Source organism: Eumetopias jubatus, unplaced genomic scaffold, assembly GCF_037043125.1.
Source record: "Eumetopias jubatus isolate StellerSeaLion01/CBP00866 unplaced genomic scaffold, mEumJub1_p1.0 scaffold_2, whole genome shotgun sequence".
Lineage (NCBI taxonomy): Eukaryota > Metazoa > Chordata > Mammalia > Carnivora > Otariidae > Eumetopias > Eumetopias jubatus.
The window spans coordinates 171,204,846-171,231,989 of NW_028274808.1; the positions used below are offsets into that span (position 1 = coordinate 171,204,846).

General features: G+C 45.3%; 1 protein-coding gene across 8 annotated transcripts in view; it reads right to left on the bottom strand.

Moving 5' to 3' along the window:
* The window catches only part of TBC1D1 (TBC1 domain family member 1), a 226,308-nt gene that overhangs the window by 70,544 nt on the left and 128,620 nt on the right, over positions 1-27,144 (bottom strand). For 5 of the 8 annotated variants that reach the window (XM_028090212.2, XM_028090218.2, XM_028090244.2 and 2 more), the window contains 5 exons: positions 22,084-22,212; positions 20,447-20,533; positions 16,824-17,104; positions 14,829-14,990; positions 12,791-12,930 (listed from right to left, as the gene is read on the bottom strand). In XM_028090212.2, the coding sequence (XP_027946013.1) occupies positions 12,791-12,930; positions 14,829-14,990; positions 16,824-17,104; positions 20,447-20,533; positions 22,084-22,212 (799 nt within the window). Of the gene's footprint in view, positions 1-12,790; positions 12,931-13,879; positions 14,000-14,828; positions 14,991-16,823; positions 17,105-20,446; positions 20,534-22,083; positions 22,213-27,144 lie in introns of all 8 variants that reach the window. The other 3 variants (XM_028090227.2, XM_028090236.2, XM_028090290.2) reach the window with 2 other exon arrangements.

Sequence of the window (27,144 nt, forward strand, 5' to 3'; positions counted from 1 at the left end):
TGGGTGCACAGAGGACAAGAGAGCTAGAATAGCTTTCTCAGCAAAGAAAACCATCCGTGCAAAACTGTGGCTGCATGAAGAAACGCAGCATGTGGGTGAGCAGCCCAGCGCTGTGTGTGGGCCATGCTGCAGCCCCCTAACTCCCCACCCCATACCCATTCTCCCCTCCGTCCCTACAACCGCGGATACCCACAAGGTGGCAACAGGCTCAGCCAAAGATCACGGTCTCCCAGCCTCCCTTGTGGCTACCAGTGGCCCGTGACATGGTTCCAGATAATGAGACCAAGTGAAGCTCTACTAGGGATTTCCACAACAGCATGGCTCTCTTGATACAGAGGGGTCACCCTTTCCTCCTTATTGCTTCCTCTTCCTTCCTCTTGGAAGTCCGAGGGGAGCAAAGGTGGGGCAGCCATCTCATGACCAGGAGGCATTCAGGAGGGTGACACAGGAAAACAGAAAAGCCCCCAGATCACCTATCACATCAATGGAGCCACTGAACCAGCCTTGCTCTCACACCCCCCAAACTCCTCGATTATGCCAGAGTAGCAAGATTTCTAATACATTTAGTCAGACAATCTCTAGAGGACACTACATTTGGCACCCAGAGGTGAGGGGCTAAAGAACGCAGAACCGGCAGGGCAGAGAAAATTGGGGTGGAGGAAAAGAGGAGGAATGGCAATCCGGGGACTCCGCCCTGCGCCGGTAAGATGCCTGGTCTGTCTGCAGCCTGCTCTGCTCGGGGGGCATACACCAGGTGCAACACACTGCAGCAACAGGAACAATGAAGGAAACTTTCAGAATGTGGGGTGCAGAGACTTCTCTGGGGGAGAATGATGACCACATTCTGCAAATAGCAATAGGAAGATGGACCGCTTTATTAAGGCAGCTCTTCCTGCCTCTGACCCCTAAGTCCCACCATTTGAAGCCTTGCTGGGCTAAAGAAGCCACTGGCTTCTATGACACACCCAACGCAAGGCTGGTGCCGGTAAGAAAAATTTCCCCTCAGTAACTGTTTGGGGAAGGTGATGCCACCAAACACAATTCTAAAACCAAACCCACTGAGGTAGGACTATAACCTCTCATCACCAGAACTGTCCTTAATCAAAAGTTCTCAAGCGAACACACCTGGACAGGAAATGAACTACAATACCTCAACTTTCCGTGAAAAACCTATTATTCTCTCAAGTGTAAAATGCACAGTTTGGTACCAAAAATTATTTTCAGAGTTATATAAGGCCATTAGTTACAGCATTTCCTTATCAATAAATAATGTTTAAAATCTTGTTAGTGTCCATTCTATAAATATTTTCATTCAGATGAAAGTGATAAAACAAATTTACTTGAAAAAAAATTCATTTAGAAAGTAGTTTAATGCATCCCTTAGCTTTATCTCCGCAGTTTACAAAATCAAGAGCTCACCACGTGTGCCAACAGCTCTAATTCTGGAGCCGCTAGCTCATGTCCAGTGGGAAGGTGTGGCTTTGCTACTTCCAGGAGATCTATGTTCCTTCATTTAAATAAATGGTATTAATAGAAACCATTCAACTAGGAAAATTCTGTTTTTAAAAAAATTAGGATACAATAATGCCTAAACTGGGTGCTGTGTTAGCAAAGGTTAACACTGAATTCTAGAATCCTTCCCACACAAGAATTGTTCTTTCACTTATCACAAACACAAATTTAAACAAATATTCCTAAAACTCAACAGTTCATCACTGGGTTTAAGAGACTGGATTCAGGGGCGCCTGGCTGGCTCAGTCTGTGGAAGATGTGACTCTTAATCTTGGGGTCATGAGTTCAAGACCCACACTGGGCCTAGAGCTTACTTAAAAAAATAAAATATAAAAGAAGAGACTGGCTTTAGAACCAACTTGGTGTGAATCGTGGCTGTGAACTGAGTGCTGTGGGCGCTGTGGCCACATTATCCGGCATTTCCAGGCTCGCCTCTAGGATAACGGGCTGGGCCACCCTCGGCAGGAAGTCACGGCGAGACTTACCCAGCTGGGTAAGAGTGCAAACAACACCAAATACTTACTACATGATAAGGATAATTACAATGGCTAGTGTTAATATTTGATTACTTTTATTGCAAAGAAAATAGGACCTGTTGGCTGCTTCACAATCTGCCGCAGGACGCATTTCTAATTTCCAAGTCTGTTGTTCATTTTACTAACGACCACTGAGGGCTTTTTGGGTTGGAGTTTAAATCAGAAGAGGATGTGCCCTTGCCTATGAGCCACTGCAGTGAGAGAAATCCGGAGGAAAAAGTGTGGACCCAACGTGCAGCATCAGCATCACCTGAGAAGCTGTAAGAAATGCAAATTCTCAGGCTCCCCCAAGAATTCCATCTCCAGAACCATAAACTTCAGAACTAAGGAACAGCAATGTGTGTCTCCACGAATCCTCCAAGGGGTCTTAAGTACACTCAGTTTGAGAACAGCTAAAGGAAATGTCATCTTGGGCTAATTCCACTAACCGGTGGCTCTCTGATGGCCCCCCCGGGACTGGGAGAGCTATGGGGGCCCCTCGCCTTCCCAGGTGCTCCTGGGGGCAACACCAGAGTCCCCGGCACACCACCCCCCCTCAGCCTGAAGCAGAAGGAAGTCACACGAGGCCAGCCAGCAGGGAAGCCTGGTGCTGGGGGACCAAACCGCCCCCATCCCCACCGGCCTAACAATCCTAACCGTCAGTGTCATCTGTGATTCTGACCCCAGAGGAGAATGTGTTCACACCACCTCACCCATAAAACCCTTTCTTAACATACGTCCATGCAAAAACACGTCCACGGATGTTCACAGCAGCAGTGTTCCTAAGAGCCAACAGGTGAGAAGAACCCAAATGTCCATCAACTGGCAGACAGATAAACAAGATGTGACCTGTCATCACAATGGCATATGAATGGCCCACAAAAGGGAACGAAGCACTAACACACACTACAACACGGTGAACCCTGAAAACGTGCTCAATGAAAAACGCCAGAGGACCACACAGGGTCTGATTCCATCCACATGACAGAACTGGCAGTCCAGAGAGACAGCAAACAGAGGAGCGGCTGGGCTGTCTCGGGTTTGAAGGAGGGCTGGGAGGCCTGGGGTTTTTTTCTGGGGAGACAAAAATGTTTTAAAATTAGGTTGTGCTAATGATTGTACAACTCTATGAATATAGGGATTAAAAACAATGAACTATACATATTATTTTTAATTGTACACTTTAAATGCGTAAATTGTATAATATATAAATTATATTTCAAAAAGGTCATTTTTTAAACAAAACAAACCCTTCCTCAGAGCTAAACGAACCTGACTGGCAGTGCTGTCCCAGGTCACATAAGCAGGCTGTAGGGCAGAAGGGCGCAGCTGTGAGGAGGGCCAGGAGGACGATGAGGGAAGCTGGCACCTAAGGCGCAGGATGTAAGGAGGTCCTTGTACTCAGGACCGTGTAAAGCACAGGGTCCGTACTTACAGGACCCTGAAAGTGAGTGCCTCTTCTAATTTTGCATGCAGGACACCTGCCTGCTGCACCCCAGTCCTGCCCGGATTTTGAGGCTGCCTCATGTTCGAATATATTTACAGATTTTTAGCCCCCTAAAAATATTTTCAAACTACTTAACATCCCCCTCACTTTTTAACTTCAGTGGCTCGGTAACACCTACAGATTCAGGTTCAAAGGTGACAAATCAAGATCTTCTACTTGGGACGTTAAGCCTGTGGGCATACCTTCACAGGCCCTGGAGTTAGATGAAGCCCTAAGGAGGAACTCCCTGCCAACTAGAGTGCTCTAAGCAGGGATTCACACCCAGGCCTTCAGATCCCAGGGTCTCTGGTGCCCAAACCCTGGGCCCTCTGCCCCTGCAGCCTTCCTACCAAGCAGTAGAGGCTGAGATGGTATCTTTGTATCATCAACAACCTCAGCTCCAAACTTTGCACAAACTGTTAAGGATGGAGTGTTTAAACGTGGATGGTTAATTAGGAAAAGCTCAATCAATGCTAACAATTGTTACCATGCACAAAATTAGCAAACTAAGGTAAAATCTTGCCATTCACTATGGCTTCCCAATGTCCAAAATGATGGGCCAAGAAACACAGTAAGGGGGAAAAAAAAATCTAGTAGCTTCAAACTACAGAAATCCATGAACAATCAGATTTCCGGCTTGCGCTATTTAATCTTGAACCTGGTCTTTATTCACCACAGAAAAGGAAAGTTAAATGGAGAGAAAATTAAGAACAATTTTAAAAAGCCATGTGACTGGCAATCAGAGACCAGTTTTTTCTTTCTTATTTTACCCAAACCCTAGAACCCTGTAGAAAAAGAAAGAAAAACATCTCAATTTCAGAAGGTAGCTCTCCATTCAAGTAAGCTGGAAATGAGCAAGGGAGATACATACTGTAACAAAAACAAGACCAAAAACAAAAATCACAGGGGAAAAAAAGGGATTTCTGAGATTGGAAAGAATGCAGGACCATCAAGACACAGGGAACGACACTGCCACCAAGTGGTGACGGTGCCTCAAGTCACCCTCTGCCATCTAGACCAGCGATCTCAACTGGGACAGCAACAGAATCCTGTGTGCGCGTGTGCATGTGCGTGTTTTAAAAGAATTCATTCCTAGGCCCCATCCCCACCCAACTGACTCGGCGAGGCAGAATGCAGAGGGGCAGGTGAAGCCCGTATTTTAAAATCTCCCCAGGTGACTTTGGTGCATAGGGAAAGCTAAGAACCAGGAATCAAACCAAAAGGTCATACAGATGTCACTATGATGCTTATATTTTCAGTAAAGTTTTACTTGTAGTCACTCCACCTATATGATCCATTAAAATTTCCTAATGGTATATAAATTCTTGAAAATTTGGCTAAGTACAACACAAATCATAGTTCTTTAACAGTTTTTACATTTCTAACAGTATAATCATTATAAAGATTCCAATTATATTCCTTAGTCTTGCCATTAGTATTTATATCTAATATCTAATCTAACAGACTTAAGCTTATCATAAATTAGAAACAGCTATACTCACAACACAAAATCCTTTTAACGTTAGTTTCACTAGACTATTTGCTTATACAATGGGTTTCAAATCAATAAGTCCTATCTATATTACATGGGTTTTCCTTTTTTCTCTTTTAAACAAGACATATAAAGTCTGAATGCTTCTATTGTTGGTGAAATCTGTAAATACACAATGTAATCTGAAACACTTCGATGGAAGACATCAGACTCCCACTAAAATTGTTCCTTGTCACACAGAGGTAAATAAAAGGATTTTCCCCCTTTCCAGAGTCCGGAGTTACCTAAAAAATTACTTAACAACAAAGAATTATCTTTTGTATGATACACTAGGAGGCAAAACTGTGGAGTGTTTCTACTCCCAAGTACCTGGTCATGAGTTGACTTTCTGCATTTCTGCAGGCCTGACAATGAGGTCAGAGTCCACTAAGAAAACAAACACTCGAACAGGTCTCTGTGCCCTGGGGGCCACCCAAGAGGCAAAGCTTCCCTGGAAAATAAGGGGCAGGAAAGAGGCAGAGCACCATATGCTTGGTTTCATTTGGCACACTATCAAATTTGTCTTATTGCTATCAGCACATGCTTATCACTGCATTTCCCCCACCAAACTCTTTCCTTCTCTAGGAAGCACTAACCTCCTCAAAAAATGTCACTGGTGACCCAGATTTCTTGGAGGTCTGAGAAACGTGGGTGACTCCTTGGGCTATCCCTCCAGGATGCGTAGCATCAGAAAGAGACACAGGAGTCCTATTCTGGGTCCAGAAGGTCTGGACTGGATTTATCCTGGTAGCTTGTTTTAAGCCCTTGCTACTCATATTGAAAGAGCAACATCAGCATCACTGGGGAGTCTGTTAGAAAGGGTGACCCTCTGGACCCACCGGACCAGAACCTGCCTCTGTACAGGTTCCCTAGAGAACTCTAAAGACATGGCCACCCAATGTACAGATAGATGCATTCATGGCTTCGTCTGCAAGAGAGCACAGCACCTCCCGGGGCTCCACCTTCAGTACGGGCCTATGGTGGGGTCAATAGTGGGAAGGCTCTGAAAATGAGAAGGCTCTACCGAGACTCCAGCATGGGCACCCTCTCAGAACAAGGACGTGTGCGCTCGGCCATGCCCTACAAACGCAGCCCTAAGCTCCCAACCCTCAGCAGCTTCGCCCTGTGGCAGACCGAAAGGCACACCCATGATACATCTATGGGGTTGATAGTTTACTCCACTGACCTTTCACATACTCAGCATCTCACAAACTTCTCACCCAAAGAACCCAGAACACGTAGGAGAGAGAATGCATTTTCCTTGGGCTTCTGGGGCAATAGCCCTAAGTGATCACCATAAACTTAAAGCATCATTGAAGACCTATGCTTTAAATTTAAGCAGCCAAGCAGCTTTTTGTATTCTATTTTATGATCTACCTGTTTGTTTTATTGCAAAAACATCTGCCTTGCCAAGTCTCCACGTACCAAGTGGTGATTCCCCTACTTATTCGTTTCCCTTCAATGCCCTGGCATACACCTGCCCCACCCCTCTGAAGTGCAGAGTGGGAACAAGCCTTCCTAGACCTTGCTAAAGTCAAGCAGGAGTTCCTACAAGAAACCAACTGGTCTCTGTTGAATTAAAAAAATAAAACAGTCAGGGATTTGGGAACGTTTGCGCTGGTCTTACTAGACATATGTGAGTAAATTTCTAAATAGAAATTAACTGCCTACCTACTTCAGATGGGTCTCCAAAACATAAAATTCAGATTCTTGCAGCTTAATTATTTCACAGAGATTTTGTATATAGAAAGTCACATGCCCCTGAGTAAACGACAGGCTGATTTTGTTGGCTACCTCTGTCCACACAGCCTTCATATTTTCCTCGTCTGGCACTATACTTAGAGCCATGCTCCTTACTCACTTAACCCCTGCTCTCCAGGTTTGAGCCCATCTGTTAAAAAAAATTAGGACACCAAAGTTACAGGAAATCCTATTTCTCCTCCACCTATATCCTTAACACTAATGCAAACACCACGGTTTTTAAATGACTGGTGGTTTGTTTTATTAGTACCTTCCAAGTGGGATGAAACAGGTGGGACAGTATGAGTATCTGCCTCACTTTTTCAGCTTGAACAAAGGCCAAAAGGTTTCCCGTCTGTTTAAGTTTGCGCTGCCAGAAGAGAAATACCAAATGGTCACAAGTAGTCATTCTGAGCATCTGAAACACGTAAAAGGCCCTATTCAGGGTTCCCTGCAAGCACTTTTCCATCCGCCACGCCCAAGCCAGAGAGCGAGCTCCCCGAGGCCACCAGTGGTGGACGCCTGGGCTGTCCGCGGGTCCAGCCCCTGGGGCAAGGCAGGAACCAAGGCCACGAGCCGCCTCCAGTGGCACACACGCTGCCGGGGACAGTGTGGCCAAAACAGGGACCTCGGGGCTCTCACATGTCTGTGAATCTGGAGGTGTCCCAGCTGCGGGGAACACACAGCTTCAGTGGGGGGCCAAGTGGTCCCAGAGCACAGTGGAAGGAGGTGGTATCTCTGTGGCCCCGAGACGGGGTGCAGACAGTAGCAGAGGCTGAGGATGCCTGATTTGGGAGAAGAAAATTCACAGAATGATGCTGAGAAATCTCTCTCCCTCTGCTGCACACTCCAGTCCCAATGTGGACGTGGAGGTGGAAACGGCTGACCAAAAAGGCAAGTCCATACATTAAAATACTCAAGAAACGGCCGGCGGGCGGGGGCTGCCTGGCTGACAGGGAGACCCGTGGACAGACAGAATAAAGACCTGGGCAGGTGCCGGCAGGGAATGTCCTGTGGGAGGGGGCTCCGGAGAGGAAGCTCATGCAGGAGGCCATGCCACGCCTCTCTGGTGGCAGCCAGGCTCCCATGGGCATAGGTCCGCCAGCTCCAGGCCTGCCTCTGTCGTCCACCAGCTCTGCAGTCTGGGGAAAGGGATTTAAGCCATTCCAAGCCTCCACTCCCTCATCTGTGAAATGGGTGTCATAAAAATGCCAACCTTCCCAATAAGGCTGACTGGGAATTCAAGAATTCCTATAAAGCACCTGCCATAGATAACGGCATAAGTGATTATTACTACACCGATTCAGAGTCCTAAATGCTTGTATTCTCTCTCATACAGAGTACCTACAATATAATCCAAAAATTCATACAATATTAGTTCTAAATAAAGAGCATAAAGGACATGTTCCTACAGAGGAGGAAGAGAGAGGGGGAGTTAAGAAATGAACATATACTAAGTTTGTAAAAATCTGAGCAATTTACTTGCTTTCCTTTAAAAGTCATCAAGCCTGTAAGGACTAAAGAAGCTGACGACAGAGATCATGAGTAAGTAAATGCTAGAGCGTGTTACAAGGAGGTAAGTGCTATGGGAAAAGTCAGGGAAAAGTCAGGAGAAGGAGACGAGGAACGTCTGGTGGTAGGAGGGGAGGGTGCAATCTGAAACACAGTGGCCAAGAGGGGCCTCCTTGGAAAGGTGACTTTAAGCAATGATCTGAGGCAGGTGAGGTGGTTAATCAGGAGGTTAAGGGGAACAGCATGCCAGGCAGAGAGAAGAGCCCATGCAAAGGCCTCAGGGCATGGGCTCTGAGGGACCCCAGCAAAAGCCTCCATCAGAGGAAACAGGTGGGCGATGTACTGTGATGTCGGCTGGCGCTGCACAGGGGTCTCTTGGACACCTTCCCGCAGGAGATGGGGAGAACCCACAGCTCAGTAACCGGGGCCTAGAGAATCTGTGAGGATTATGCACTGGGCAGGGCAGGACAGTGTGTGTGTGTAGCTCTGCTGTGTTCAGTACTTAAAGGCAGAGGTATGGCTCGTCAACTTGACGCTGTCTCTACAACGTACTGGTCATCAGTATCAAGCTTCAAAACCATCCCAAAAGGACTGGCCAAACCGATGCTCTAGCACTTCACAGGTACAAGGTGCTTGGGGAAAGAGCTTTGTTTTTTTGTTTATTTGTTTTTAAAAAAGAAAACCTTTTTGAGGGCCCCTAGAAATCAATCTGATTTTTAAATAGCAGTTAATGCCCCAAAGGACAAGCTGTAGTAAGAGCCAGGAATGTGAGTTAAGGACTCAAAGCAGAAAGAGATTATGAAGGTGAGGCCACATGAAGAAAAGAGTTAAGTGTCCACTCAGTGGAAGGAGGAGGTACACCGGAGGGCCAGGACGGTGGGAACGCCGCGTGGGTGCTGGGCCCTGCAGCTGGGGACCATGTGTGTGCTCAGAGGACAGGACTTGGACTGGAGGGGACTCGGCAGTGACCCGCAGGAGGCCGAAGGAACGAGGGCAGTTCGGCCGGAGAGGAGCTTTAGAGGAAGCCGTGGTTTCCATGACCTCCCACCATCTGAAGAACAGGACATAGAAGTATAGTCTGTGTGGCTTCAGACACAGACCAGAGAGGCACCAAGGGATGGAATGACAGGGGGCAGGATTTGGTTCAATCTAAGAAATTCATTGGAACTTCAGAACTGTTCTAAAATGGGGCAGGCTGCTTCCCACAGTCACCCACAGCCCTTACTACATGCCCAGCCACAGGGCTCTGAGTTTGGAACCCTTATCATTGTACATTTAAATGCATGACATACATCACCACGTGTCAGTCTCCACAAAGCCCGTGAGATGCAGCCACTGCAATACTGGGGCACTATTCTGAAACCTCGAAACCCCACTTCTGGTGTTACTGCTGTTCTGTCGTTTCAGCCACAAATCACAGCTCGGCTCCCCCTCCTGGGCCTCCCTCCAGTCCCTTCCCCTTCTCCTCCACCCGCCCCACCTGCTAACAGGGTGCCACCAGGACCTGGGAGAAAGAGCCCTCGCAGCAGGCCGGCCTCTCCACTGCAGCAGGGAAGGGGAAGAGGCGGGCACGGCCATCTGGCTCCGGCTCCCGTCCGGCTCCCGAGGGCAGTGAGAGAAATCAAAGCTCCTGCCACTGAGCTCAGCAGCTCCCGTGAGGGGCTCCAGGCCTTGGGAGGGTGCCCCCGTATGGAGGGGCTGAGGCAGGAGCAGCAGTGGGCCCAGAGACCCCAGAGGGACCTTTCTGCACCATGGGAGGTAACTTTACACTGGAAACCTTGGCCTCACCCACTTTTTTTCAAATCTATGAATTCTGAAAGCTTTTAAATAAAGTGTCAGTAGAAACATCATGCTTCCTTATCTCAAATCAGTGTGGCAACAGGCATAATGAATCCTCTACCACGGCGGAGAAGTTTCGACAGCTTGTTCCAGTTCACGGCTCCTAAGGGGAAACACTGGGATTTAAACGCAGCCGCTCTGGCTCCAGCCTTCAGAAGAGGTCCCTAAATGAGCTCTAAATACCTTCCCTACGTTCACCTTCATGGCCACCCCAGATCCTCCAACACCGAGGCGGCCAGCTCTGTGCTTTCCATCAATATGCAAGCGAATGATCCCAGGGGGCCTGGCCAGGTGGGCTGTCAGTATTCCTGAGTACCATTTCCAGTGCGGGGATGAGAAATACCAAGCACTCTGTTCTCGAGTCCCGAGAGACTGCACGGCCCAGGCTTCGGGGTACTGGGGCTGATCTGCTCAGTGCTCTGGTTTCTGGGGGAACGATCCATCATCTCAACTCATTCACGGCAAACTTTGCCCCAACAATGTTGGCTAGCCTAGAATTCACCAAGGAACCCTGTCAACTGCAAACACCATAAATAAGAATGCAGCTTGGGGTTAAACATCCGTTTCTTACAGTGTTTCCAGACTAAACCAACTAAAAACAGAAGCCTCCAAAAAGAGAAGGTGGACACACATCCCAGAGCTTCTACCCGCTGGGCCAAACAAGGTCACATTCTCGCGTGCTGCCCATGGTGCACTCCACTCGCCCATTTTATCTTGGGGTCCCTCCAGAGAGGCAAACGTTTGCCAGCACCGACCAACCTTCTGACTCCGGTCCCTCAGACACCGACTGGGAGACACCAGTGACACCAGTGTCCATCCGGGCACTCGCCACACTTCCCTACTCAGGCAGAGAGCAGCCCCGGGGTGGGGTCTGCAGAGCTCACTGCACTTCCTCAGCCATCAGAGCTCCCCCAAGGGGTACAGCCTCCCAGGCTGTGCACTTTACAAGCTTGGTGTTTCAAACAGCCACCAGCCCAGCAGACCCCTTTGGCTTAGAAGTTTAGGAAGTCAATCTGGCTGTTGGACATTACCAATCTACAAAAATGAAAATGAAATCTTTAAAACTAAATATTCTCAACTGATACACACTTGAAATAACTCAATGACTTAAAAAAAAAAAAAAGATCTCACTGCATTTATAAGCCCGATCTTTCTAGTGTTCCTTTACTTGTTCCTTCCTGCTGGGAAACAACACTACAGGAAGCTTAACACCAGTGCTCCAACCTCAATAATGGTTAACAAAAATAACTGTATTGGTTTACATTGGATACGTCTTAGGTTTCCAAAGTACTTTCCCATTCATAATTTAATGTAATTCCATGAGATAAGAAGAGCCAACATTCACTATAACCATTTTATGACTCAGGTTAAGTGAAGTTATAGGATTTATATCACAAAGCTAGTTGAGCCCAAACCAGGCTCTTGTTTAATTTGGCAGAGGAGGCATTTTTTAAATTAAATGTTAAGGAGAACTCTGGGGGAGGGAGGGGAAAGGAGAGGGAGAAAGAGAGAGAAGCAGTAAAGAGGGGCAGAGGGTGAGGAGCGGAGCGTGAGGAGGGCGTAGGGGTCCCCCACAATGGGCAGCCACACCGAACCTACTCTGCAAACTCTCGGGGTAGCCTGGGCTGCTGCTTAACACATGAATGAAGTATGTCGAGGGATGAGAATGGATCCATAGTACATGCAACTTGAGGAACTCAAGAAGTCTTTGAGAGGTCCACCCTGTTGCTTTGCTTTCTCTTTTTCTTTAGATTTTATTTATTTATTCGAGAAAGAGTGAGTGTGTGTGTGTGTGTGTGAGAGAGAGAGAGAGAGAGAGATCACGAGCAGGGGGAGGGGTAGAGGGAGAAGCAGACTCCCCACTGAGCAAGGAGCCCCATGCAGGACTCAATCCCAGGACCCTGGGATCACGACTTGAGCCAAAAGCCGACACTTAACCGACTGAGCCACCCAGGCGCCCTCCTTTGCTTTTTCTAAAGAAAAAAAAAGTTTTCTGATTAAAGAGCATTAGGGAAAAGAAATACCTGCTGCTAAAAATTTAGGCTATTACTGGGCAGAGACAAATCTTAAGTTTAGAACTGCATTTAAACTCAATTTCTACATTGTGACTCCACATAGGAAGGCCCGAAGACAGACTTGAGCATACTCTGTATCTGGGAGACACAAGCAGGCTGCAAGGGCACAAGATGGTCCTCCTGTGACACCACACCAAGCGATAGCAGCTGACGAGGCAGGGGATGTGACGGGTGTAACCAGAGCGCTGGGACCAGGGAGCACTGCCACAAGCCCACTGCGCTGAGGCAGAGTGTCAAGCTATAGTCCAATCGCAGTGGGGAGGTAGACAAGCTTGGGAACGCGGTAGGAAGGGAAGGAGCCCCTCCACATTCCCACACATGGTGGGTGAGCAGTCACAACAGCTTGGCAGAGGGGCCATTTTTCACACGAGGTGCTGCAAGCTGCTGAGTTCTCTTGCACGTGGAATTTGAGGATCTCTCTGGAAATAGCGATAGGCATGGTCATTTGAGCTTCTTACCTAGGGAGCTTTAAAATCGGGGGGTGATTTGACTTGAAATCTCATTTCATCTTTTCCTTCACCTAATGCTCTGCTGTTACTCAGGCCAGAATCTCACAGGTCCCTTCCGGGGTGTACGGTACCTTCGTATCTGCTGGGAGAGTCGCACGCTTTCTGTGGGGTTGCCACTCGGAGGAATATCTGCTGCCTCCACGAGTGTCTCCGTGTCTTCACGGGGGTCCTGCTGGCATCGCCAAGGTGGTTAGCTTTGGAGTCAAAGTCCCTGCAAGCACAAAATGACTGACTGATGACTGATGGGATACAATCAGGTATTTTAGCTTGACTTTTTGTTTTTAAACAAAACACTACATTATAAATTATCTTTGTATAAAAAAACATAATTAGATAATCATGAAAGCTGAATCAAGCCTGCAGTGGGTCAACATTCCTAAGGGACTGTTTTCTTACAGGATGCCTTTCATGAAAAGCACAAGATTGCATGCCCTTAATTTATGTCCATTGTAAAAGATGTTAAGAAATACACTCCACAGGTCACCAGCTTCCAGTTGGACCTTTCTTGGCACCACTTCAGAAAAGAGAAACTGTCTAAAGGGGGTACTGGCACCAGGGCACCATCTCCCCTCATCCGTGCATGGGAAGATTTTCTCAGCATAGGTCTGCATCTCCACAGATGGCAGCAAAAATGAAAAAAAAGATTACACAGAACCATCAAGGCAATAATTACAGTCACTTGATGACAACTATTTTAACATCTTTTTTAAAACAAAGTATATTTATCAACACATACCGTAAACATCGTCTCATCAGTGATTTTTCTTCCTATTCTCAGGACAACTTGGGGAAGCCCTTGTAATTTACACCCACATACACACCGCAACTAAGGAATAACCCTGCCTTACAGGTCAGACATCCGGACTTATTTACTGGAGCCATATGCTCACTCTCAGAAACAATGCTATCACTTAGAGAACCGGTTAAGACTTTCTTGAATCCTCTGAAAACAACACATTAATAAATTACTCCTGGTCAAAACTGGAGAGCAAGAGGACTCTTTCTTTAAGTGACGTTCAGTAGGAAAGTATAAGAAAGAAGATACAATTGATTTAGCTAAAATGATTTCTTGAGTGTCAAAAAAATAGCTGAAAAATCTCTGTATATATCAGTAATTCGACACTTCTACCCAGGCTTGATATATCTAAATTAAACCCTACCTTTTCGTGTTCATAAAGTCAGAGGTGTTATTTTCATCTACAGGAGCCAGAAATTTTAGAAAATTTGGCACAGAGGAAGAAGAATGAAGTTTTTTCCGCAGGGCATTACGGTAGGAGATGCTGAGAGTTTGATTGAGAAGAGAGTTTAGGATAAAGAACTACAAACACAAAAAGTATAAAATATAAGCTTTAAAGTAACCACTTTAGTTCTCATGCTAAGAAAATTAAAACAGGTAAGAAATTAGAAAGTTTACAAATGAGATTTAACTTCTGCATTCAGTCAATAAAATTCTATTTTAAATGAATGGAATCAATGAATTAATTCAAACACATCAGTCCATTCAGTTAGGTAACATAACAAGCTCTAGACACCCACTGTACAACCCTGTGCCCGAAGTTAGCAATACTGTGCTGCGTACTTTAACAGTGTGTTCAGGGTGTAAAGCTCATGTTAAGCACTCTCACCAGAATAAAAACGTAACAAAAAAGTCAGTCCATCTTCCAAAATGACTTTTCCTTTCAAACTGGAAAAAAATAATTTTCCTAAATTCATGACATTTCTGATTTGGGACAAACCACAGTGTATATAATCAAACACAGTTCTTGTTAAACTCTGTGTGTGTGTGTGTGTGTGTGTATGTGTGTGTGCGCGCGCGTGCGCGCATGCGCGTATACTGGGCAGAGATATGTGAAACTAAGTATGTAAGAAATGGCTTGACATGAAGACCTGGCAACAGTAATTAATTAATATCGAATTAAGTCAGTTCAGATGATAGACTGAAAATAATACAACCAAAACGCGCGCACGCACACGCGCACACGCACACAAACACACACACACACACACAAGCGGTGGCCCTGGGTTCTCTCCCGCCATGCAGCACATCCTCTCTGTGCAAACTTCCCGGGAAGACAAACGACACTGAACTTGCCGCGTGAGTGTGCTCACCTCTTCAGCACAGCATTCCCACTTTGTTCTCCACTTGAGCTATGCTTTAGGTACTTAAAAAAATTTGGCGAGGAGGCGGAGGGGTTAAGACGAGGTGGAAGAGCAGGAGCTGAAGACTGACCTGAGCAACTTTTAGACTCGCCCACAGGTGGATGATTCACACTAAATAGCAATTAGAGAGAAGGCAGGGCGATTAGCGGGAAGGGGGGGAGCCCAGGGGGGACCCGAGGCGGGGCACGGAGGGAACAGGCTAGGCTGCCGCCGTCCGCTTATTTAAACACCAGCTGTCACAGTCAGAGGGCTGCTCTTCACTTCTCTTCTGTGTCCACTGTCTCTTTGACAAAGGTAGTTTTCAGTAAAAAAAAAAAAAAAAAAGTACTGTGAAAAGTCATTCTTGACCATTTCTCACACGTGTACGAACCCAATAGGGCTTTTTCCTCCCTTCCCTTTTCAGAAACTGGCAATTTTTTTTTTTTGTTTTTTACCTAAAAGCAAAAAAGAAAAGCAAAACAAAATCCATAGTTTTTAAAATACATTTCTCTTTAAAATGAACAATAACCTGCCTGGAATTCAAGGTCTTATTTCTTGTGCATCAGTGAGGAAAGAGTTCATAAGGGAGCAGAAAGCAAAACAGGTATGCTAGGGAGGGAGGCAGGCGGGCATCTCTCTACCCTCCCCTGCCCTCCCCTGTCCAGCAAGATCCATTAGGAAGCTGCATTCTTGGAGAGAGAGGAAATGTACCGTCAGCGGTACCCCTTTCCTACCACGTCTGCTTGTGTGAAACTGCAGGCTTAGCAAGAGAACTGGGAATCTCTAGACAGGAATGCGTCCACAATCACTGAAAACCCCAGAAACAGAGGGCTGGGGACATGGCGGAGAGGTGAGAGAGAAGCCATAAACTGGCAAAAACCCCATAAACCCTTGAATTGTTGTCTCTAAGATGTCATATATTAAATACTAGCTTCTGGCGTGTGTCCTGCTTTGGGATCATAGTTACGCAGCCGAATTCTTGAAAACCATCACAATCATTTTCAATGGCTGACGGGAAACAAAGTGGAGAGGCTCTGCTACACCTTTCAAATAGTTTCATTTCTTCACTCAAAACCTGTCAAACACCTCCGGACAGACTCTGCCTGATCCGTGCGTGACCCCCATCCCCGACGCATGTCAGTCCCAGGAAGGCAGCAACTCTACACATTTATTCACACTTATAAAGTAAGGGATTTTAAAAGATTTTTCAAGTTATTTTTAAGGATAAATCTGTGACTGCTTAGAGTCAAATTAATTGCCAAGGGACCCCAGAAGGGCCCGGAGACCTTCTGCTCCCCTGCTGCTTACCCATGTCTAGAACCAGGAAATTCCAACCGCTCATTCGAGCCAAGTTATTCAAAATGAGCAGATCCGGTTAGCAGATTCTAGCAGAATGCACACAGAAGGACAACCATCCCAATTTGGTTACACACAGAAGCTAAGCAGGTGTGCCCAGGTCACAACCAGGTCAGGACCGAGCCAGCCCTGGAACCCCGGGCTGCACAGGCAGCAGACGTGGCAATGTTGCCGCTTGTGCCCCGCGTGGGACGGACGCCGCATCTCCGTGCCACCAGAGAAGGATCCCAGGTTTGCAAACGAGGACTCCCCGGCTCGCCCCCCTGCCACCTGTCCCCAAAGCTGGCAGCTAGGTTCCAGGAGCCCTGCCTTGCACACTGCGTGAGCAGTGATTACTACCCACTTCGAGGGCCATTTCTGCTCTGTCTCAGCTGCTTCCTCCTGAAACTTGTACTTGCTACTCGAACAAGCAACAAGCCTCTTACATCTACAGAGTTGCCGCGGGAGGAACAGAACACGCCTTCAAGTGTTAGCTTTTAAGCCCACAGTAGAACCTGACTCAAGTCTCTCTGTCACCCAGTAAGCATAGCTGGGCTGCACATTCTGGGTTAATGACAGATACGCCGCAGCTAGTTACACAACAAATTCACATTTTGAAACAAATCTTACTTCCGGTCATGAGGCGTCTCTGTGCTCACTGAGTGGTACCTCGTAAGTTTCCTTTGGGAGGCCCCCGGAGACCCCTGAGCTGGTTCCAGAGGCTCCGGGCACTCCACGGGGAAATGACTCAGGGTGTTGGCACGCCTTCGGAAGCTCTGCTGGGGTGACAGTGGGGCAGGCTCTTCTGCGGGCTGGCTCCCCGGGTCACTGGACAGGTCATCTGAGGAGCCGAGGAGTCTGAAGGAGCTCTCGGAGGCGGGCAGGGCCTCTTTCTCACACACGCACGGCTCCTGACGGCAGATGGACAGCAGGTGAGGCGTATCACGGGCAATCTCCTCCCAGGGGCAGGAAAACATTTTCACACAGGAGCCCATCTGGTTATAATGCCATCTAGAGGCCACCGAAAATGTAAGGGAACGAAGGCCCGATAAGGCCCTGCTTATCAGAGACCAAATGCTAGGCTGCTGGACAGATGGGGAAACCTGCCCAAATCCAAGGGGAAGGACGTAGCCCTTGTAAGCAAAGCCGTCAATAGCCCCTTCTCCCTGTAAAAGACTCTACTGTGCTTGTAACTCGTAGAACTTGTCTGCACTGTTTACACAAACCAAGTCGTTCTTTATCTCTGCCAAGTGTGTCCATACATGTTCTACCCACATTCTTAAGGCTGATTTTGATCTAATGTTGAAATTTAACTTGGTGGGCGCCTGGGTAGCTCAGTTGGTTAAGCGACTGCCTTCGGCTCAGGTTATGATCCTGGAGTCCCGGGATCGAGTCCCGCATCGGGCTCCCTGCTCGGCAGGGGAGTCTGCTTCTCCCTCTGACCCTCTTCTCTCTCGTGCTATCTCTCATTCTCTCTCTCTCAAATAAATAAATAAAATCTTTAAAAAAAAAAAAAAAGAAATTTAACTTGGTGATCCTGAGGTTAAAAACTATATCCTGTATTATTCTTAGAATATGAAAATCTCTTTAGGCACTTATGCCAGAACTCAGGGCCAATTATTTAACTTCTTTCTGTACCCCAATTTTCTCAACTCTAAAAGGGTAGAGAGAAAATTTATCTCAGTGGGTTTCAAGAATTAGGCAAGGTAATCCAAGTGAAAGTGCACCATAAAATGTTATACAAATATAAGTTACTGTATCAGGTACTCAATGAAGCTACTGAGTAGGTAACTCCAACATTTGTTGAGAATCATGACAATACTTTAATACCATAGTCTCTCGAGATACATGCTTTTTCAAAGACATATGAGGCAATCTTATGCTTTGCACTGCACCCAGGACATGGTTGGTGGCTAATATATTCTTCTCCAAAGAACATAAAATAAGGGTGGGCGTATCAGTTTGCCCCTGCTGAAACTGCTAGAAGAGATAAATAAACAGAGAGAGTAAAATGAAATGAATGCATCTAATGATGGACTGAAGAATCTAAATTCTCTGTTCATCTGATACACGGTTACATGCCTTTCAGATGATATATTAAGGATTTTAATTTTTAAAAATATGTTTATTGAGGGGAGAGATATACATTTAATTTTGTAGGAATTAGGAAAAAATTCCCAACATACTACAAAATATTAATTACCTTTAAACATAGCTGAAATTTTTCATTCTTCAAGACTCTGTAGTTCCAAAGATCCTTTTAAGGATTTAAAATTTTGTCTAAAACGACACATCAGAGCAAACATTCTCCATTATGCAAACCTGCTCATCTCAACTCTTATTAACTTCCCTCCAAATTACATGAAGGAGCTAATCCTTAGCTTAATCTTACACCTAAAAGGGCTACTCGGATGTTCCTCAACAGGTAGATGATCAATTTACTGGTAGAGATCCAGTTACATAAAATAGCTTATTTTTACAACAGTTTCTCAATCTCAGGTTAAAAAAAGATGTAAAGTACACTTTATAAAGATACCCCCACACGCAATACAAGCAGGTGGCTCCTGAAAGTTGTATTTCTCTTAAGATTACCCTAGAAATTGAAGCTTCATATATATTTTAGATCTGTGCTTTGGAGAAGAATATAAACAAGTGATAAGACTTCTTGGAAAAGTCACTTGAGTGACATGAGCCTCTTCACAGTATCTTTTATTTGCAGTGATCTGAGAAGCCAATTCCCTGTCCACTTCCCCAGGCGCAATGCCTATCCTTTACAATTTAATTCAAAAGCACCACTGCCCCCATTCCCATGCTTTCTCTGGTTCCACTGGTCCAAAATATCTTCCCTTCCCCTTGCTCCTGGGACAGCGAAGTTACCACCATCTCTTAGGCTAACTCTCAGGGCTCCTTCCATACCCTGATGCTGGTGTTATTTGAGTATCTGTCGCCTCCCAGGTAAGTTTCTGAGGGCTTTGTCCCATTCATCTGTATATTGCAGATACACCATAAACTGTTTCCAAATGTGAAGTAAACTGTGGGGAAGAACTGGTATGTAGTTGATGGAGGTCAGATGATGCTCCGTCCCACCAGATTTTAACTCAGAAAATCATATTCTGAGGACTGGTGTCTAGGGCCACGCTCCCGAGAGAGAGTCCACAAACCGGGAGCATCAACACCACCTTGGAACTTGTCAGAGATATGGCATTTCAGGCCCCACCCCAGGCCTACTGAACCAGAATCTGTGTTTTTGCCGGAACCGCATTAAAGGTACACCTGAGAACTTGAGCAGCACCCTCCCGAGGCAGTGTTTCTCAAGCGGTAGACGGCAGGTGGTGGTATCAATTTCATTGGCCATGGACATTTTTAATATAAAAAAAAAAACCAAAGAGAACAGTACGTGTCACAGGTTGTTTACAGTAAATACTGTTTTGTGTGATTTTAATTCGGGATGCAAGTGTGTACGTATGTGTTTGTGAATCGTTTCACAACGTTAAATGAGTTTCTTACTGTTGGCTATGGTCTAAAAGCTCTGAAAGCTACATGCCCGGGAGCAAATTCAGAACTTAAGAGCTGTGTGGTCAGGAGCTTGCTCCACAGAGCTTCCGTCGCTCGAGAGTCTGGAGGAGCTCTGGTGGCAGAAGGAAAGCTGGCCTCCCTAATGCAAACCCCAAATTCACTTTCTGGTGGTTAAAAAGAGTTGAAGCTGCCTAAATGTCTAGAAAGCAAGAAACTAAAACAAGGACACAGACACAGGTTTGTTACCAAAGAGAACCACTGGCTTGCTCATTATCACAAAGCTGTGCTTGGGGACAGACCCAAGGGGTGAAGCTTAGTTGTCTAATTTATAACAGTAATATTTAATTACAATCGTAGAGCTAGCCAAAGGGTAAAAGTATTCAAGCTGTAAACTTCACGGAATTCACAAACCCACTTTTGAGGTATTCCCAATTTCAATTATTTTTAATCTTGGGCAAGTCCATTGGTTGCTTTGTGATAAATTACCTCTCAGTGATCTAAAAGTGCCATCTTGCTTCTTTGCTTATGTAGTGGCCATCTGCTTTGTTATGTGAAACTTCTAAGTTACAGAATTGCAAGACCAGCCCTCCTCCTGCACCCAGAAGTCTCAGGCACCAAACTTGAAGATGAAAGATAGGGGGCTTCCTGGGATCCTTTTGTAGGCTCTGCAGGTAGCAGATGAGCATGACCCATTTACTGATTTCTTCAGGGTGTCACAGAAAGGGAGATGTGCTTACTTTGCTCGTGTTACTTAAAGTGCTAGACATGGAGCTGTCCAGATCCAGACTGGAGGAGTGTTCCTGGAGGCCTCTGGCTTTACTACCCTACATAAAGAAAAGCATTCAAGTTAGAATCCCTTAGGCTTGTGCAAAGGCATCAGACAGAAGCAGCTTGGTCTATTTAAACAACCTCAGGGAAAATGATCTACTGAGATAAAGCTGCTGAGCACATATGTGCATTAAGATAATCAACTTTTTTTTTTTTAATAGCACAGCAACCTAAATGTTCCTGAACACCTTGTGTATGAGTCGTTTGGCAGGGATGACGGGCAGGAAGAAGAGACAATCTGTCTATGAAGAAAAGCAAGCACACTCAACACCTCTCGCCCAAGTCCCAAGCTGTCACACCCCGCCAGCTATAGGACGCTCAGACAACACTCTATCCACTCAGGAGCTCTCAGAGGTGGCCACCTGGTTTTGTAAATGGACTGTTTTGAATTATCTCTAAGGATGTTGCAAAATTCTGAGAAACACCTTCAAACAAAATAAAATTTAACCAGAACAAAATTAAGCATGGTTCAGATGGAGTGTATCATGAAATTTAAAAAAACAGTAAAAACAAATAAACAAAAAAAAAAAACTGTAAGACCTTTCAAGCTCCAGAAAGATGTGAAACTTTGAAAGAAAATCAAACTCTGATCTCTTAGGAGTGCCATCAAAGGTTATGTACACCTGCTGGGGTGGGGAGCACACAGCATGTAATTTCTTAGGGAACTCTCAGACTGCTGTCTGTGTTTCCTTCGCTCTTCCTGCAGAGTGCAGTGCGCAAACCTGTCTGTACAGGGCCAGATACTAAATCGCTTAGGCTCTGGGGGCCATACTGTCTGTGGCAACTACTCAGCTCTGCACAAAAGCAAATTAAGAATATAGGTAAATGAGTGGATACTGCTGTGTCGCCAAAACTTTATTTACAAAAACAGGAGGTGGGTGGCATTTGACCCGAGAGCCACAGTTTACTGACCCGCAGCAGAGAGTTCTAGACGTGTACCAGCCGCGGCCGACAGTAAAGGGTTTTTTAAGCTGTGCCTCGTAGGGAGGATCTAATCTGTGCTCTTCACAGAGACGGGCCAGTGAATAACATCCTTTTGGGAAACAAAAATACCATGCTATATAAGAAAATTTCTTTTAACCTAAACCAAGTTAAAAACTGAAGTGTAGGTAACACTGCTCTTATAACAAACACTGATGGCACAAAAGCAAAGAAATGAGGGCACCTGGCTGGCTCAGTTGGAAGAGCATGCAACTCTTGATCTCAGGTTTGTGAGTGTGAGCCCCACGTTGAGCGTAGAGATTAAAAAAAAATTTTTTTTTTTTTTGACAGAGACACAGCGAGAGAAGGAACACAAGCAGGGGGAGTGGGAGAGGGAGAAGCAGGCTTCCCGCTGAGCAGGGAGCCCAATGTGGGGCTCGATCCCAGCACCCTGGGATCATGACCTGAGCCGAAGGCAGACGCTTAACGACTGAGCCACCCAGGCACCCCGAGCGTAGAGATTACTTAAAAATAAGTTTTTTTTTTTTAAAAAGGCAAAGAATTGAATCTTATGTTCTCTTAAAAAGTGATTTTAACTTAGATTAGGAGAAATTATGCTACTTACCCGGGATAAAATACTTTCTAAAGACTCTGTTAAAGATCTCTTGGCTTTATTTTTCAGCATATCTAGTCTAAATCGAGTGGCACTCGGTGGTAACTCACTTCCAATATTCTCTGCTGCAATCTGTGAGGTCTAAAAAGTGAAACAATGAAAAGTTAAGTCAGTCACTAACAGCTTCCTTGCTCCCTTCCTTCTTTCCTTCTTAAAGGAATGATCAATCTCTAGGATGCATCTTTTTGACCCCAGGCCATTATTCTGATCCCCTGACCTCATCCCATCCGCTCCTCGAAGGCAAGGCTGCAAGTCCAGGAAACAGTCTGCCTCAAAGCACTGCTCTGACCGCTCCAAACAAAACGAGGAAATGTGCTGGGAAACCACTCTGTTAACAAAGCTCGAGAGCTCAGGCTCTGCGGTCAGGATCAGAGATGTGTCCCTCACTAACTGGCCTTGGACAAGCTACTTCCCCTCTCCTCGACTTAGCTCCTTCCTCTGTCAACTCAGACCCACCTCATGATCTAATCCTAATGCTGTGTTGTGAGATGAAACAGGTAAAACCACGTAAAGCATCGAGGAGAGCTGCTGGTACGGAGGTGGACAGTGTTAGCTCTTCCAAGTAAAGAACAACTTACCTTTGGCGGAATTTCAGAGTCTGAAACAAATAGGATCCACTCCATAACTTTAAATTAATCCCTTCATCTCTTTCTGTGGAACTCTGTCTTCTCCACTTCTTCCTCTCCCCCACCTATGGCTTCTGTCACCCCTTCCCTTTGCAACCATGCTTGCCCCCCTCACTGGCCACAACATGAAGCTGCCAACACAATGGTGTTTGGATGCCAACCACAAAATGAGGTTTAATCCTACTTATTAACAAAGAGGTATGGTAAAAAAAAAAAACAAAAAAAACTATAAAAACTCTCTAGATTAAAAACACAAACAAGCACAAGCACATACTCCAACACTCTAAATTCAGACCATTCTTTGTTGTTACATATTTCAAGCATAAAGAAAAGCGCACAGACCAATATAACACATGCATCTGCACCATCCCCCACCACCACCACTCAGCTCTGGCCAAGTGAACACGCACATGTTGAGAGCAGCGAGGAGCGCGGGCTCCAGAGCCCAGGCCCAGATGAGATGCTCCTGTGTCTCCCTAGCTCTGCGGCCTTGGACAGATCTTTACCTGCTGCCCCTCCATTCCTCCACCTGCAGACTGAGGACACACAGGGAACTTTCCTCACAGAGCACTTATGAACTTCAGAGGAACTAATGCACACTAAAGCACCAAGAACATACCTGACGCTCAGTAGATGTCAGCTATGAGTCATGATCATTGACTCTTAGCTACTGTTTCCCATGTTTTATGGAAAACATTACAGACCTCTGTGATACCTCCTGGAACCACTCTCCATTTCCCAGCTGCACAAATAACCCCGCTCCTGAAGTTGGTGTTCATCAACTCGTACCATGTACCTTCATATACATGTATGTATCCATAAAACATATGTAATGGTTTACATGTAGTTGAAACTTTAAATGAACAGATCATCCTGTACATACCCTCCCATAACTACCTTTTATCTTTCAATGTAGTTTTTGAGATTTATCTGTGTTGACAAATGTTCTTGGATTCACTCACTTTAATTAGAGTGCAGTTGCTCACTGTAAGACAACGTAATTTGTTCATGTTCCTATACTTAAACATGTATTCCTTTGTGCTTTTTACAAAGGAGACTGCACTAATCTCTCCCGAACATAGCTCCTTAGCAAAGATGTGAAAGTTTTTGCAAGGTAAATAATTAGAAATGTCCTTGCTGGGTCTCTAGGTCTGCACGTCTTCACATGTACCAGATACTGTCAAATTTTTTTCCCCTACATGGTACTAATAGTCGCAGTATCAGTACATGAGAGTTCTACATGGCATGGTCAGATTTTTCCATTTCTGCCAATTTAATGGCTACAGACGGTCTCAATTTGTCTTCCCCTGATTCCTATGTGATTATGCATTTTTTATTATTTAGTTATTTGCTGGTCAAAGATATCATGTCTTCTTTGAAATGATGAAATCCTAGTTCATCAATGAATGTCATACATTGTTCAAGGCATAAAAGAGAAAAAAGGGTTCTGATAAGAGCTACCTTTGGGGCTTCATGCAGTCATCAGAGTTTTACTTCTGTGAGAATTAGAATGTGCATTAAGAGAATGACAACTAGCTTAGAAATTGTTTTGAGGGAGACGATCATTTATCTTTATGTTTTCGTAGAGTATACGGAGCATGCTCTGGACACTTCCCACTTGCTTGCTGAAGGAGTGAATGAGCAATGATCACCAGGTAGGCCCTTGGGAAACACGTACCCAAAGCAACAGACTCCCACAACAGATATTGACTAAGTGCCGGCTAAACATCATGCAGCACGGGCAGGTGCCTTACTCACTGCCATTGGTCCTGTGCAATCAGTTACCAAATATCAGGGCCTGTCCAGACTTGCAACAGACTCCAGAGCAAAGGAAAGGATCCACACAGGGCCCTCAGGGAGTCTGCCCTTGACTTGCCGCCAGTTCTCCCACAAAGTTAAGAAGTCGTGGGCTTGCTTTCAAACTCCACACGTTTCCATGAAGTAGAAGCATTTTGAATGGATTGTTTTGATAGATAAACACTGGCTACAAGACCAGTAGCACACAGCAGAAAGTACATACAAGAAAAACTGCACTTTTCCTTTTCTGAAACCAGCCATATGAATGTCTGTACACCGAGTTCAATACTTCCTCTGCTCTCCTCTCCCACCTAACATGATGCTTTTCCAGGTCTATCACCACAATTCTAATATGCTTTGAAAACAATTCATGTTTAGAAAATATATTCCTATTCCTTGTTTATTTTAAAATAAGCATCTAGAAGTTTCTCCTTTTGAAGAGGATGCTGGTTCTTCCAATTTGGGGTGCTAGAGCAATTTGTACCGAGTCACCACACTGCCCAGCCCAGGACAGACGGGTGAACTCTGCACAGAAGTGTGGAGCCAAGTTTTAAATTCTGCGGCTACACTGACGTTCTCAGGTCAGGACCCACCATCCTGTGGCACCATGGCGTACTCATTAGCAGCCTTATTCGTAACAACGAGCACCTGCAAGTAGCCAAGGTGTCCACCAGAAGGACGATGGAGAAAACTGTGGGGCTGGCCCATGGGAATAAAAAGGAACAAACGGCTGATGACACACAACATGGATGAGTAGCACAAAGTGAAAGAAGCCAGAACTGAAAGAGTAAAGACTCTCTGATTCTATCTGCAAAAGTTCTAGAACAGGCAATTCAACCTATGGTATAAATAATCAAAACCTTGGTTGCCTGGGGGAGGGGTGGTGAGGACCAGCAAAGAGGTATGGGGGTACATTCTGGCATGAAAGAGGATGCTCTCTATTTTGATGGGGGCTTGGGCCACCTAAATGTATGAAGTCCTCAAAACTCAACGAGTAGTGCACTCAAGATCTGTGCAGCTTACAGGATGTAAATCTCCAAAGACAACTGTGAACAAATACTGAGCTACAGCTAGTTATATGGACGCTGACGTGTATGGGAATAAAGAGTGCTAGTATCAGAAACTTACTTTACAAGTCATCCAAAAAAACGTGAAATAAGAACCGGACGGATATATGGGAAAGCAAATATCCCAAAATGCTACAAATGGTATAATCTGGATGGTGGGTATATGAATGCTCACTGTGTGTTTCTTCCAACTTTCCTACATGTTTGAAATTTTTCAAAATAAAATGTCAGAAAAAAACTCCTCTACTAGAAGATGGACCCAGGCAAATCAGTGAGTAGTTATATAACATTAAATTTTGTTAGGTAAGTTCCTAAAAAGCATAATGATTAAGATAGTGGACCTGTGACACATCGGCCGTCATTCCCTAACATGCTGCTTGACCTCTTCCCCACATCTCCACCTCGAATGGTATTATACCACCTGCCTCAAAAAAGTTATAGAAAAACTGGAATCACTCATGCAAAAAATTCAAACTCTGTCTGGTACGTGGCAAACATTCAGTAAGTGGCAGTTGATTGAATATTCTTAATTTTTCGCACCAGCTCTGTCCAGACAAGTAGAAACAGTATGTCCACTAACTAAAATGTGACACTTTCTAACTTTATTACTTTACAGGTCTTTGCCCAAAGCGATTCTTCCTTTTCCACAAGAACAAAACGTCCTTCAGTTGTTCTATTTTATAAAAATGGTTCCTCTGACAGCTATCCAACGCTACCATTTTAGTCTTTGAAAAGCACATACAGCATCACCACTGGCTCTGAGAAGTGCTGCCCTGGGTCTGTGCTCAGCGTCTTCTGTCCACCTGAGGGCCGGGGGCCAGAGAGTTCACTGCCAAAGCCATGGTTCTAACTCCTCTCTAGGTCAAGTCATAACACTACCCAAAGGCTATGGGAATTTTCAGGTGCAACAAGAGTGTAATGAGATCCATGTAAACTATTTGGTAGCAGAAAATGAGAGCAGGAATCTACTGGTGAATCTCAAAACTTCATCTGATCCATCTAAAAACAGCAGCTGCACTGAAAAGCCTGATCCTCAGAGCCCGAGTGCGTGTCCAGCCTGGGGGAGACCCAACCACAATGGGGATCAGGGCAACTTCTTTACAGGCACGGACGTGAGCCTGCTGGGGAACAAAATGTTTAGAAACCTCGAGAGAAAGCACTGACAGCTCTGCTTTGTAAGGCTTGGAAGCTGTGACATTAAATTCTCATGTTTTCAAATGGAAAAAAAAATTAAATATATTTCTCCACTGGACTAAACTACACCCAAATCATAAAGATACGTCTCTGTTCCTTAAATAACAGTTTGTTCTTAGGTCAAAACTTTCCATCCACCATAAATGCTTCATTCCCCTCCAGCAGTTATAAATCATTTCAAAATTATCAATTTCCTGTTGGGACAAGTTAGGGAAAAAAATTACAACAGAGAAAAACTATTAATGGCACAAGAGGAAAAAAAAGGGGGGGGATGGAAACAAGAAAATAGGTTGAAAAGCAGCAAAAAATTCACTGTCAGCGTAGGCTGG